Source organism: Cupressus sempervirens, chromosome 3 (assembly GCF_028749045.1).
Source record: "Cupressus sempervirens isolate cs-2001-9-10 chromosome 3, ASM2874904v1, whole genome shotgun sequence".
NCBI classification, from domain to species: Eukaryota; Viridiplantae; Streptophyta; class Pinopsida; order Cupressales; family Cupressaceae; genus Cupressus; species Cupressus sempervirens.
In genome coordinates, this window is record NC_143120.1 from 1,041,494,536 (window position 1) to 1,041,508,134 (window position 13,599).

The 13,599-nt window shown below is 34.8% G+C and overlaps 1 protein-coding gene across 2 annotated transcripts in view; it reads left to right on the top strand.

Annotated features, from left to right (window-relative positions):
* LOC149570286 (polyadenylate-binding protein-interacting protein 11-like) overlaps window positions 1–13,599 on the top strand; it is a 32,810-nt gene that overhangs the window by 11,621 nt on the left and 7,590 nt on the right. For both annotated transcript variants that reach the window (XM_089822919.1, XM_089822920.1), the window contains exons 4-8: window positions 12,304–12,376; window positions 12,497–12,609; window positions 12,814–12,873; window positions 13,012–13,059; window positions 13,154–13,222. In XM_089822919.1, the coding sequence (XP_089679045.1) occupies window positions 12,304–12,376; window positions 12,497–12,609; window positions 12,814–12,873; window positions 13,012–13,059; window positions 13,154–13,222 (363 nt within the window). The remainder of the gene's footprint in view (window positions 1–12,303; window positions 12,377–12,496; window positions 12,610–12,813; window positions 12,874–13,011; window positions 13,060–13,153; window positions 13,223–13,599) is intronic.

Consider the following 13,599-nt stretch of genomic DNA (forward strand, 5'->3'; position numbering starts at 1 on the left):
CAACAATCTTTAGAAATATTGATGATTCCGAGAGAAGTTAGAAACACTATTAATATCGAAGTTCTTGAATGTTTTGGTTGGTGGCATTAGAATTCCAACTAATAACATGAGAGGTTAAGTTTGAATAAAATATCGTGACCATTCTCCCTTTTTTGGTTCATGGTTGGACATTTGGTATAAAACATTTTACTGGATGGTACCAAAGTGGTATTTGAAGTTTATAATCAATCTTAATGTTTTTTCATAGAATTGTTTTTTTTGAAGTTTGATAATTGGCCATATCTAGACATTTGTGGCTAAGATTTGTTAGGACATGAACATTCCATCCGTAAAGAATCTTGCGATGATGTCAAAGTGCATGTTAACTTTCCATAACTTGTCAAGGTAAGCACAATAGCTTCCTTGAATAAACTCTCATTCCTTTGGTTGTGGCAAAAGGCAGTGGGAACAATGAGGAAGTGTTATAGGACCCTACCCTAGTTGCGTTAAACAAAATTTGTAATATCTGAAGAGTTGTTGATTATATTAGTTGAGGAATGCTAGATGAGAAAAGTTGTGTTAAAAAGTTTGAATTACAAGGGTTAGATGATGCCTTCGTTGTGATGTTTATTCTTGTGGGCTTGACTACCAAATAGATGGCATAATGGACCTCAGTTTTGCCTAGTTGACCTTATTATTGGCAAGTACATTCCAATAGTGTTGGGCAAGAGAAACAGTCACATTTTTTATGCTTAAAAAATTGACAACAAAGCAAGTGTTGGGAATTTGTATATACAATACATTGCTTGAGACACTAATCCCATAGTTGTATGTTAATGATTTCCTTAAGGCTTTGAGAAAGATCCACTTGAACCTATATGTGCTTTTGTGGGTGGGTGAAACGAAACCTATGATTGACATATTACCAAGTAATGCTAGACAGCAAGGGTTGAGCTGAAAATTGTTAATTATAAGAGTGAAACAATGCTTCCACTGTGGGTGTCATTCTTGAGGGCATTCGGGTCCCCATGCTTTGTTAGTTGACCTTATTGGCAATTATGGTCTAACAACAGTGTTAGTTTTGCTAGCTTTTTTCATAGGCTTGGTCTAACAAGCAGTGTTGGTGAGGAGAACCAATCACAAATCTCATGCTTAACAAATTGACAGAAAAGCAAGTGTTGGACATTGATGTATAAACCATGTTGCCTTGAACACTTATCACGTACTTGCATATCAATGCTTTCTTGAAGGTCTGGGTAAAGGTCCACTTCAACGCAAAGATATTTTTGTGGGCAGGCAGAACATAATGTATCATGTTTGTAATGTCCCCTACCAAAATTAATCCCAGATCAAAGACCTCCAAATCAATTTGTTAATTCCATTCAATTTGAAGATCAATATTCGATAATATTTTAATATTAATGGGGTAAAATGCACATTGAAATCAACAATTAAAAATCATGAACATGGTTAACTCCACTACTGACAGATACTTAAATAGATGCATGTGATGTGGAAATGGCCATTCTAAGGATGGGATTGTTGAAAGGAAAAGTAAAACAATTCCTAGTTAATACAAATAGGAGAGCAGTGCAAGTAGACCAGATCTAATAAAATATCTGTAGAGTAATGGCACTAGATACATAACAAGAAAGCAAGAAGAGAAGAAGAGGAACAAGATAGATAATACATAGGAAACCATGCAAAGGAAAAAAACTATCTAGCTTCCAAATCACACATCTAATGTATTGGTCAGTAACAAGTGTTACAATACAATAGCAGAGTCTTTGTGCTTCAATAAGCTCAACTTGCTAACCTAAAGGAATTCTTGTAGACCTTGGTAAAATTGAACATGCAACACCCATCCAAAACCTCAATATGTAGTCAAGGATGCCTAAGAAACCATGAATTGTTTTCAAAACCATGGGCTCAAAACCATGAGCCTAAACCAAGTCAAGGTGGCCCACAGTCAACCCATGTGGCCCCTTCCAAGTGTCCTGCGAACATAGTAAGTAATGTCTATGTTGATTGGCTGGCCTCTATGACCAAGTGGATGCAATAAATAATGTCTTCGCACACCTCTTACTCATGGGCTATTAATAGCTGTTCAAAGATATGCTAGTCATATTCCACTTGATAACCCCCTATTCAGTAACATATTACATTCATTATAAGACCTATTGGCAATAGCACATGGCAGAGATTGACAAGAACAGAATCTCAAGATTCTATCTAAGTGAGTGCTCTTTCCCTATAGGCACATTATTTTACAACATTACAATATGATACAATTCAACTAAATATAGGATTTGAAGGTTTACAGTTCCTCGTCCCCAAATCCTAACAAACCCACTTTCATTGCAAAAGCGCTCTTGTTGCAAGGGATGCAATCAATCTTGTGTAAATTGACAAGACACAAGCAGAAATGTCCTAAAGCATTAAACCCTAGCAGAGCTCAAACACATATTTTCAAGTCTCACACTGATCAAATTGCTGGTTAGGTATATACAAGAAAAACTGGAATATAATGTATGTGTATTCAAATTGCCTGCCAACTCAGGGTTAAGCTTATCAGCTTGATTGCCATTTACTTCTGCTGTAAGAAGTATTTTGGTCACAAGTCATTTACATGCAGTGCACACTATTTTATGTGAAATGGGGATGTTCAGGCTGCATTAAAACATAATTGTCTTTAATAAATAAATGAATAAATATATTATCTTGGAAGCATTTCTTGGCTTTCCCAAAATACTTGTTGCCCGTTTTGTGTTGTTTCTGGTGTTCCTTGTTGGTTCAATTTTGTTTTGTGCATTGTCTTGGTATGTATGGTCTGTTCATGCAAAGGTGTTTCACACCATAATTCACAGCTCAAGGGACTATTTGCTCATGCACAGAAACATAAAAGGTTAATGTGAGTTAAACAGTGCCACACGCCAGTGAAAGGTTGATGTATATTTAGTTCAACCGTTTCTTTGCGCCTAACATATATATATATATATATTTAACCTCTTTCTATTCCTTTTCAACTCACCTTTTAGTATGTACCTGTGGTCTTTGGTTATAAATATCATTGCCTGTCAAGGATGTAGCCTCTGTCGGATTGATCAGTAAATCATAATTCTGTTAATATGTATATGTACTTGTGTGAATCTCACACACACACATATACTCAAATTGATGAGATGAACAATCATCATGAATTCTGATTTCTGTGTTATCAATTCCTTCATCACCGTGAGTCCCTGTAATATACTCAGCGGTGGTTTCATGGCTGTGTGTTAATATGTTATGGTTCCTCCATCGTATGTGTTCTGCGTTTGTCTGCTGTCATGACAATGCTTCCCATATTGTGTTGAATTAAACTTTGCCATCAGCTTACTATCATGCATTTGTTCTGCACTGGGCACGTACTATCGTACTTATGTTCTAAGATTGGCATAAGCCATGTAGAGTCATACCCCTACGTGGGTGTAGGGGTATGACTCTTCATATCAATATACAAAATGAGTTTGTATCACTGCTTGGAAAACCATCAAACACACATGTTATTACCTGCAGTGGTACAAAAGAGAAGTTCAAGCAAATCAAAAGATAAATTGCTCTCTATCTCAGTTTCATAGTCCTTTGCATGGTATCCGGGCCTAACTGATAGAGATCAAATAAAGACGGTGAAATTACAATTAAAATTTTCAGACTTACATCCACTCAAAAGTGCAATCATGGTGAACACTGCGAGACTCGAGGACAGACTTGAAGGCGCTTCAAATTTCGTATCATGGAGAATTTGGATAATGATAATTCTTTGAGAACTTGAACTAGAAGGATATGTAGAATTAAACAAATTAATGCCTGATAATGAACCAGATAAATCAATATGGAAAAGACATAATAATAAGGCCATGAAAGTTATTATTGATGCTGTCAAGGACCATATCATTCCAACTATATCGAAATTAACAACTGCTTATGATATGTTCATGACTATTCAAAATACATATGAGATCAATAATATGAGCATATTGCTTACCTTGAAACAACAACTTCTGCACATCAAGATGAATAAAGGAGAAACAACTACATCCTATTTTATGAGAATTTCATAATTGAAAGATCAACTTTCTACTATTGGAAATAATGTAGATGATCTAGAATTATCCCTCATAGTTAAAGGGTTACCAACTACTTGGAATCCTTTATTCAAGGTGTTAGTGTACGTCCTACTCTACCAAAATTTGATCAACATAAGAATGACTGCACACAGGAAGAATCAAAACTAATTACAAGAGGGATCAGTCCAAATAAAGAGGGAGAAATACAAGCCCTTCATGCTAACACAAACAATAAAGGGAAGAAAATAAATTTCAAACAAAAGAGGGAAGAATAATCAAACTTACAAAAATAGAAACTTGTCTAAAACACAATGTTACAAATGTGATAAGTTTGGACACACTCACAGGTCTTGCCTTGAAAGGAGGAAAGCTCAAGCCTCTATAGCTGAAGTCAAGGAAGCAAAAAATTCTCTATTCTTCTTAGCCTTATCAAGTGAACTAAACTCAAACAAGAATACTTGGATAATTGATGGCAGAGCGTCTTGACACATAATTGGATTTAGAGACCAGTTTGAAACTTTTGAAGGACATTCAACTGAAGAGGTCACAACAGGGGGGATAATTCCACCTATCCAGTGAAAGGAATTGGACCTTCTCAATTCAATTGAAAATCTGAGTTACCCAACAATTGAAAAATGTTCTATTTGTACCAGTTATCAAAAGAAATCTGGTCTCCATTTCTAGCCTAGCAGATCAAGGATATCGTGTCACCTTTTAGGAAGATAAAGTTCTATCCTGGCCTAAAAATTTTATCATAAAAAATGCAATCTCCATAGGATTTAGAGATGGAAGTTTATATAAACTCTGTAATGCTCAAAATCATGCACTAAATCATCAAGGTTCCAAAACTAATGAAATTTGGCATAGAAGGTTAGGACACCTCCATTTTTTGTGCCTTACCCTTTATAGAAAAAGTTGTGACATGATTACCACATCTAAACTCTAAACATATTGGAACTTGCAAAGGATGTGCATTAGGAAAGAACTCCAATGGATCTTTTTCACACAGTGAATATAAATCAAAAGTTGTACTAGAACTTATACACATTGATTTGTGTGTTCCAATGTCAATACCCTCATTAGGGGGATTTTTGTTAATGACTATTCTAGGAAAACTTGGATTTACTTCCTAAAACTTAAAGAATCAAATGAAGTATCATTGAAATTCAAAGAATTTAAGGCTTTAGTGGAAAATCAAACTGGAAAGAAAAATAAGACTCTAAGTTTAGACAATGAGGGTGAATACATTTCTAAGAACTTTAAAGAATTTTGCACTTTTGTTGGGATTAAGAGGGAGTATATAGTACTTTATAATCCACAACAGAATGGAGTGGTAGAAAGGAAAAACAAAATCATCATTGAAGTTGCTAAAGCCATGATGCGTGATCAAAATCTTCACATGTCATTCTAGGCTGAAGCCTCAAATATGATAGGTTACATCCAAAACAGATGACCTTATTCAATCTTAGAAAATATAACACCTGAAGAACTCTTTATAGGGAACAAACCAGATTTAAGTTGCTTGAGAATTTTTGGCTATCCTGTGTATATTCATGTTCCTAAAGAAAAGAGGACCAAACTAAAACTCTCTAGGAAGAAAGGCATATTTGTTGGTTATAGTGAATCCTTGAAAGGCTACATAGTTTATGTTCGAGGACAAGGAACTATTGAAATCAACATAAATGCTAAATTTGAAGAAGATTATGTTCTAGGACAAGGAACTATTGAAATCAACATAAATGTTAAATTTGAAGAAGATGGTGCATATAAACTCTCTAAAAATATTGAAGAATCAAATGATGAACCAACTACAGATTTAGATGAATACCCAATAGTTGAGACTCAGAGGGAGAATTGATTAGAAGATCATGAACCATTATCATCTAATAGACTAATACTGAAAATGCTAAAATCCCTAACAACCAGAACAAGCCACTATGGGCAAGGAAGATGATTGAAGAAAATAATGTGGCACCTGATGAAATCTTTAGAGAAAGTAAAAAAAACTAGAAGTCACTCATGTTATGTTGCTCTTATAATTGAGCTCATCAAATTTGAACCTTTGAGTGTTGAAGAGGCCTTAACATGTCAAGCTTGGAAAGATGCTATGATGAGGAATACTAATCTATATTGAAAAATGATTTTTGGGATATTGTACCTAGACTTAAGGACAAATCAGTTGTCTCCTCAGAATGGTTGTTCAAAGTCAAACTTGCACCAGATGGTAGTATTGAGAAACACAAAGCCAAATTTGTTGCTAGGGGCTTTTCTCAAAAGGTTCAAATTGACTATGAAGAAACATTTGCTCTTGTTGCTCGATATACCTCTGTAAGAAGCATTCTTGCCATTGCAGAATCCAAAGGATGAAAGATACCTCAAATAGACATAAAGACTACCTTTCTAAATGGTGTTGTTGATGAAGAAGTATATCTAGAACAACCAAAAAGCTTTGTCACTCATGAAAAAAACTCTTATGTGTAAACTGAAGAAAGCTATGGACACCTTAAACAAGCCCCTAGGGCATGGTATGAAAGGATAGATAGTTACCTTATCAAATTAGGATACTCTAAAAATGAAGCGAATCCTAACATATACTTCAAAGTATCAAATGGTGACATGCTAATACTTGTTCTCTATGTTGATGACTTACTGATAACAGTGGAAGATCATCTCATTATAAAATGCAAACAGGATGTTGCGTCTGAATTTGATATGAATGATCAAGGTCTTCTACACTATTTTTTGGGCCTGGTATGGCAAAAGGACAACTACATTTTCCTAACTCAATTGAAATATACTATTGACATCTTGACCAAATTTGGGATGATGGACTGTAAACCATTATCCACACTGGTGGAGACAAACCTTCATAAGCTTAAAGTGATGGATTTGAATTTGAACCTACAGATCCCACATACTACAGACAGATAATTGGATCACTTATGTATTTGATGAAGCTCACCTTGATATTTGTTATGCAATAAATGCATTGAGTCAATTCATGTGTGAACCTAAGAAAATTCATCTTATGACAGCCAAACACATTCTGAGATACTTACATGGAACCATTGGGCTTGCTTTAAAATATGACAATGTTGAAATTCAACTTCAAGGGTATTCAAATTCAGAGTGGGCATGCACTTCCATCAACCGTAAAAGTACTACATGATGTTGTTTCAGCCTTGGATCTGCTATGATATCTTGGTTTAGTAGGAAACAATCAATAATTGCTCAGAGTTCCACCGAAGCTGAGTACTAAGCTGCCTCTATAGGAGCTCGAGAAGTAGTATGGTTAAGGATGTTACTAGTTGGTCTATTGGAAAGTCCTTGAACCCCACAGTTATACATTATGATAACCAAAGCTGCATTAAACTAGTAGTAAATCTAGTTTTCCATAATAGACCCAAGCACGTAGAAATTCCTTACCACTACATCAGAGATATGGTAGATAGAAATGTCATCAAGTTGGTAAATATCAGCATTGAAGAACAAATTGCCGACATATTTACTAAACCTCTTTCAAAGTTGAAAGTGGAGTACTTTAGACGTAAACTTGGTATGATTAAAATGTAATTGTAATTTCTGAGATTGAGTCTCGGTCATTTATATTTTAAATGTTAAAAGTGTTGCAATGTTGCATATGTGGGTTATCTCATGAAAGATGACGATCTTTCATTTGATGTATTTATAAGGTCTCTATTGTAAGGTGACAATTTTAACAATAGTTTGACCTGTTATCATGATAGACTACATTATGTTGTCTTGAAATGTGCCAGAGATCATGATAACAAACCTATCTACATTAAGTTCTTGCCCCAGAATGTGCCCGAGACCATGATACTATATTTGTTGTTCTTGGGTTTTTGATCTATTTTGATGATAGACTACATTAAGTTGTCTTAGAATGTGCTGGAGATCATGATAACAAACGTATCATGGTAGACTACATTAAGTTGCTGTCTCGGAATACACCGGGGACCATGACACTATATTGTTGTTCTTGGGTTCTTGATCTGTTATCATGGTAGACTACATAAAATTGTTGTCCCAGAGCTAGAGATCAAATAACTCATATCTTTCTAGGATATAACATATTCTATTGGTAGGCATCCAAGAATTGATGCTAGTGCACATACCAAGAGAATATCACTGTGATGAGAAAACTGCGATGATCAATCCTCCCTCGCTAAGAGGGAGTGTTAAGGATGTAACTTCTGTTGGATTGATCAGTAAATCACATTTCACACACACACATATGTACTTGTGTCCATCTCATGCGCGCACACACACACACACATACACACACGCACACACGCATACACACACACACACACACACACGTGTGTGTGTGTGTGTGTGTCTATATATATACATACTCAAATTGATGAGATGAACTATTATCACGTGTGTGTGTGTGTGTGTGTGTCTATATATATACATACTCAAATTGATGAGATGAACTATTATCACGAATTCTGATTTCTATGTTATCAATTTCTTCATCACCGTGAGTCCCTGTAATATACTCAGCCGTGGTTTCAGGGCTGTGTGTGTTATTATGTTATGGTTCCTCCATCGTACGTGTTCTGTGTTTGTCTGCTGTCATGACAACGCTTCCCATATTGTGCGGTTGAATTAAACTTTACCTCCACCTTACTATCATGCATTTGTTCTGCACAGGGCACATACTATCACACTTATGTTCGAAGCTGGGCAAATATTATTGTGCGTTCATTTTGAGTTTATAGGTTTGGTTATGAAAGGTCACAACCACGTAGGGTTATGACCCTATGTGGCATAAGCCATGTCGAGTCATTCCCCTACGTGGGTGTGAGTTCATATCAATATGCATAAGAGTTTGTATCACTGCGTGGAAAACCATCAAACACACGTTATTACCTGCAGTGATACAAAAGAGAAGTTAAATCAGAAAATTTTATACAGATAAAATATATATTTAAATCGGAGCATAGTATACAATTGCAGAACTGTATAGACGTAAATTTACATATACATATATATATATATATATATATACAGATAAAATATATATTTAAATCAGAGCATAGTATACAGTTGCAGACAGATTCAAGCAAATCAAAAGGTAAATTGCTCTGTCCCAGATTCATATTCCTTTACATCATTGCCATGTTTTAAACTTAGCTACCGATTTGTGAAACGAATCCGATTCGGGTACGTGAATCGGATCCATGGATTCAATTTTTTTTCCCAATTACGATTCGTGTATATTTATATATATATTTATGCATTATATATACTAAAAAATGAGAGAAATATACATAATTCTAAAACTATATCATTTTAAAGTATGAAACTATGATTCTAAATCATTTCATAGTATGAATCTATAGATCAAATCCATTATAATTATAAGAAAATAATCGGAATTTTTTTTTTAAAATTCAAAAAAAAAAAAAAAAGATTTGGAAGAATCCAGAAGAAACAAGCCACGGATCCGGATCTGGATCAGATCCGAATCTGGATCTGGGCCACTAGGGCACGAATCTGGTAACTAAGGTTTTAAATGATATATTATTTATTACTGTGATCTACAACTATATCACTTCACCATGTTGATTAATAATGCCAAATTTAACAAATAGTACACATGTGCATGGTAACACAGACCTTAAATCACGATTTACAATTTATTATATAAAAAAATGTTTTAGGTAGGATGCTGTAAAGAGAACAGCAATCTTGTTTTGGTGTGTTAGGACAAACATAGATAACCAAATAAAATGTTCAATAAAAGATATAATTTAGTATGAGAGAAAAATACAAAAGTCGTAGCTCTAGCCTCAAGCTCCAGAGAGGTAAGGACCTTATCCATGAGCTTCAACTGCTTTGGAGAAAAAGTTAGGCATGTACTCCTGGTTTTCAATATGTTGCAAAGAACACATACCAATGTGTTGCAAAGAACACATACTTAAAATGGTAGAATTTCAAAAGAAATGTAAAGATTGACATCTTTGGCTGATAGGTTGATTATGGACAACATTACTGTCCACTACATAAAAGGTTTGAAATTGGTATTAAAATACCTATATGGCTTCCTCCAATTTCTTGAGACTGGCAATCTATGGTGAAGGGTTTGACAATAGTATTAAAATTGTGATTTCCTCCAGGTCCTGAAGAATGACAATCTATGATCACTACTTTCAAGGAATCCTTGTCAAGGGATGACAATTGTCATTCAATGTCTACACTGTTGGGGAGTAGGGCATATGTGCCATACTCATGTAACATTCACTTTACAAGGGACAACTTATTTGACATTGAATTATAAACATGTCAAAATATCAGTCTTGTGGTATTACAAGCTATGATCACTACTTTTAGGGCCCGTTAGGTTGCTGGAATTTGCTATTCCTGATTTTTTATTCTGGATTTGATATTCCGGATTTGTTATTCTGGACCTGTTTGGTTCACTCGGAGGACTTTTTCTAAAAGTCTAAAAATTTCAATGGAGATTCTCTTTCAAGATTGGCGTCCACAGATTTGCTCTGTTCTTGCTCTGAAGAACGAACTGCTGTATATGAACATGCTCTGACTGTGCTTGTGGTGAAGAAAATTCTCAGAGTTTTAGACTTGGCAACAGAGTTTGCAATTTCTATTCTTTGGAAGATTTTGGTGGTCATTCACAGTGTTCATCACTGATGACATGGAAAGAGCAATTGACTGCTGCCAATCTGCCATTCTCTATCTTGTTTTCTCTGCCATGCTTTGTTGAAAGTAAGTTTAGATTCAGTCTGTATTGGATTTTTTCTAATCCAGTGTTCTAGTAGTGCGAATAGGAAACCCAGCACCTCAGCAAGACTCATTTTGTGAAGCTGCAGTTCTAAATGAAGATCATGGGCAAGATCTGGAAACCCAGCCTCAAGTGAATGATGAAGCCCCTCAGTAGGTTGAAATAATAGAGTTTAATTACTGTTATCTGTATATTGATTATGCCGCAAATTGATATTGTCCTTGAGCGCATCCAGTAGAGAATTAGATCTATCGTATCCATACTTTGTAAAGTGATCGTTTTGTTCTTTGCATTGAATTGACTTATTTGAATTGAACAGATGAAGTAGTTGCTGAATTGAGTTTCTTAGTTACCCCGTTGTTGTTTCTTATGCAAACTACCACTGTAAACCTTAATTATAATCCCAACGACTTGTACCAAGTAAAGTGTTTTAAGTCCAACTTGAAATACAGGTAACAAAAATTTTAAAGAAAATTTCTTCAGAAAAGAAACGATATGATAAATCTGAGATTATGTTGAAATAGACACACGGGAGGCTGTATGGACGGGTAACATATGGATTTTATGCTGTAAAGATAACTTGGGGAGAAAATGTTCATAAAATTCAAGATAATGATGCCAATTACAGCCAGGTAGATTTGATTTAGTTACAAGGCATCATGAAATGGTTTCTTTTCATTGGCATAATTAATAATAATAATTTAATTTAATTGCAAAACATCATAGATTCGAATCTCCAAAGATTTGGCAAAAATGAAAATAAAAAAGATGAAATAGTAAGGCGGACTTCAAAAATACTTACATTTCATTTTATTGTCCAATGCTCATTTTTTTTGAAATTGGAATTAGAATGGGAATTTGTTCAATAACACCTATTTAGATGGACGATTGAATTCCAATATTTGGGGTAAATAGGGATACCAAGTTCAAATTTGATCCAAATTCCAATTCCGGTTTGGTGCATCCAAACTGCTGATTATAAATTTATCAGAATTAGTGATGCCAATTCCTGTCCAATTCCGGCAACCAAACGGGCCCTTAGGGAATCCTTGTCAAGGAATAACAACTTTCATTTCAATGTCTATACTTATGGGCAGTAGGGTATATGTGCCATAGTGATATACACTTTATGCAGATCAACTTATTTGATGTTGAATTATAAACATGTCAAAATATCAGTCTTGTGGTATTGGATCTATTGATAGCTAGACATTATAACTAAAACATATGTTATATTCAGTCAAAGTATGTAGGAATGTGCTTGATGAAGCTAGAGTATTTTAGAGAACAAATATTACGATAAACACTACGTGGTTAGGGTCAAGTCGTCAAATGTAGGCTTTGTGTTATGGTACATATTGACTTACTGGTTAGTAATCTTGCAACACGGATCTTGGATGAAACATGTTTTTCTAAAAAGGGTACTTTCTTTTTGATGTAAAGGTTATTGATTGCCGCATATGTGGTGACCCCAATTCAGTTCTTCGGTTTGCTTTTGTAGAGTTTCATAATGAAGGTGAGTCCCACATTTGTTTTTTAGTGCAATTCAATTTAATTGGTTGTGTGCATGGACAAGTTTACATTCATTGGGACTGTAATTTGAATGCAATATTGCTCTGCTTGTTTGTGTTTGTAGAGGGTGCAAGAAGAGCTTTGAGCCTTGCAGGAACCATGCTGGGATATTATCCTGTCAGGATCCTTCCTTCAAAGACTGCAATTCTTCCAGTTAACCCAACATATCTTCCAAAAGTGAGCGATGTGATCAATCCTTTTTATTTTTATTTATAGAGAGCATGGGATTATGTGGCAGGAGTCAGGGTGGAAATAATTTTAATTTTCTGGTTGGTACATATATCTATAATATTTTTGTGATGCAAATGAATCTAAATGACTGCGAGGGTGCATTGTAGCTGTAGTTTGGTGGATTTCATTTGTTTTAATTTCTATCTGCAGTCTGAAGATGAGCGGGAGATGTGTGCTCGCACAATATACTGTACAAACATTGACAAAAAGGTGAAGTTTAGTGATTCAGTTGCATTTAGTGTGTGATGTCTAAGTCAAAGTTGCATTGAGTTGTGACATTTTGGCTACTGGTATAATAGTTGTGTGGATCACTAGTTAATGGTAGGTTCTCAATTGCTTTCTTTGCAGGTTTCTCAAGCAGATGTACGGATGTTTTTTGAATCACTTTGTGGTGAGGTGGGTGCCAGGACAACATCCTTCTCTTGTTTATTTGACACTTTTGAGAAAACTTTCAACTTGGCTGATGATTGTTTTTTAAGCCTGCATTCAGGTTTCTCGTTTAAGACTGCTTGGGGATTCTGTTCATTCAACCCGTATTGCATTTGTTGAATTTGTAATGGTAAGTAATCCCCGAGTATTTTAAATTTCTGTATGCTCTGCACTAGGAAAAAATATGTGTGATTGTTACCTGCTTCCAATGTTAAGGTTAAATTATTGAAATTTATAGGCATTTGGATTATAAGTTCATCAATGCATGGGTTGCTTTCCAAGTGTCACCTATTTGATAATATTTAATTATTGTTTAGTTTAAATATGTACATGCCAATTACATAACAGTGATAACACATTAATGTTGGAATCACCCTTTTCAAATTTGGGACAAATTCAATATAAACTAGCTTATATATCTTTTAAAAATCTCTATCAAATGTCTACATATGTAAGAAATTGATAAAATAAGTATACATATGTAATATCAATTATTAATCATAATAC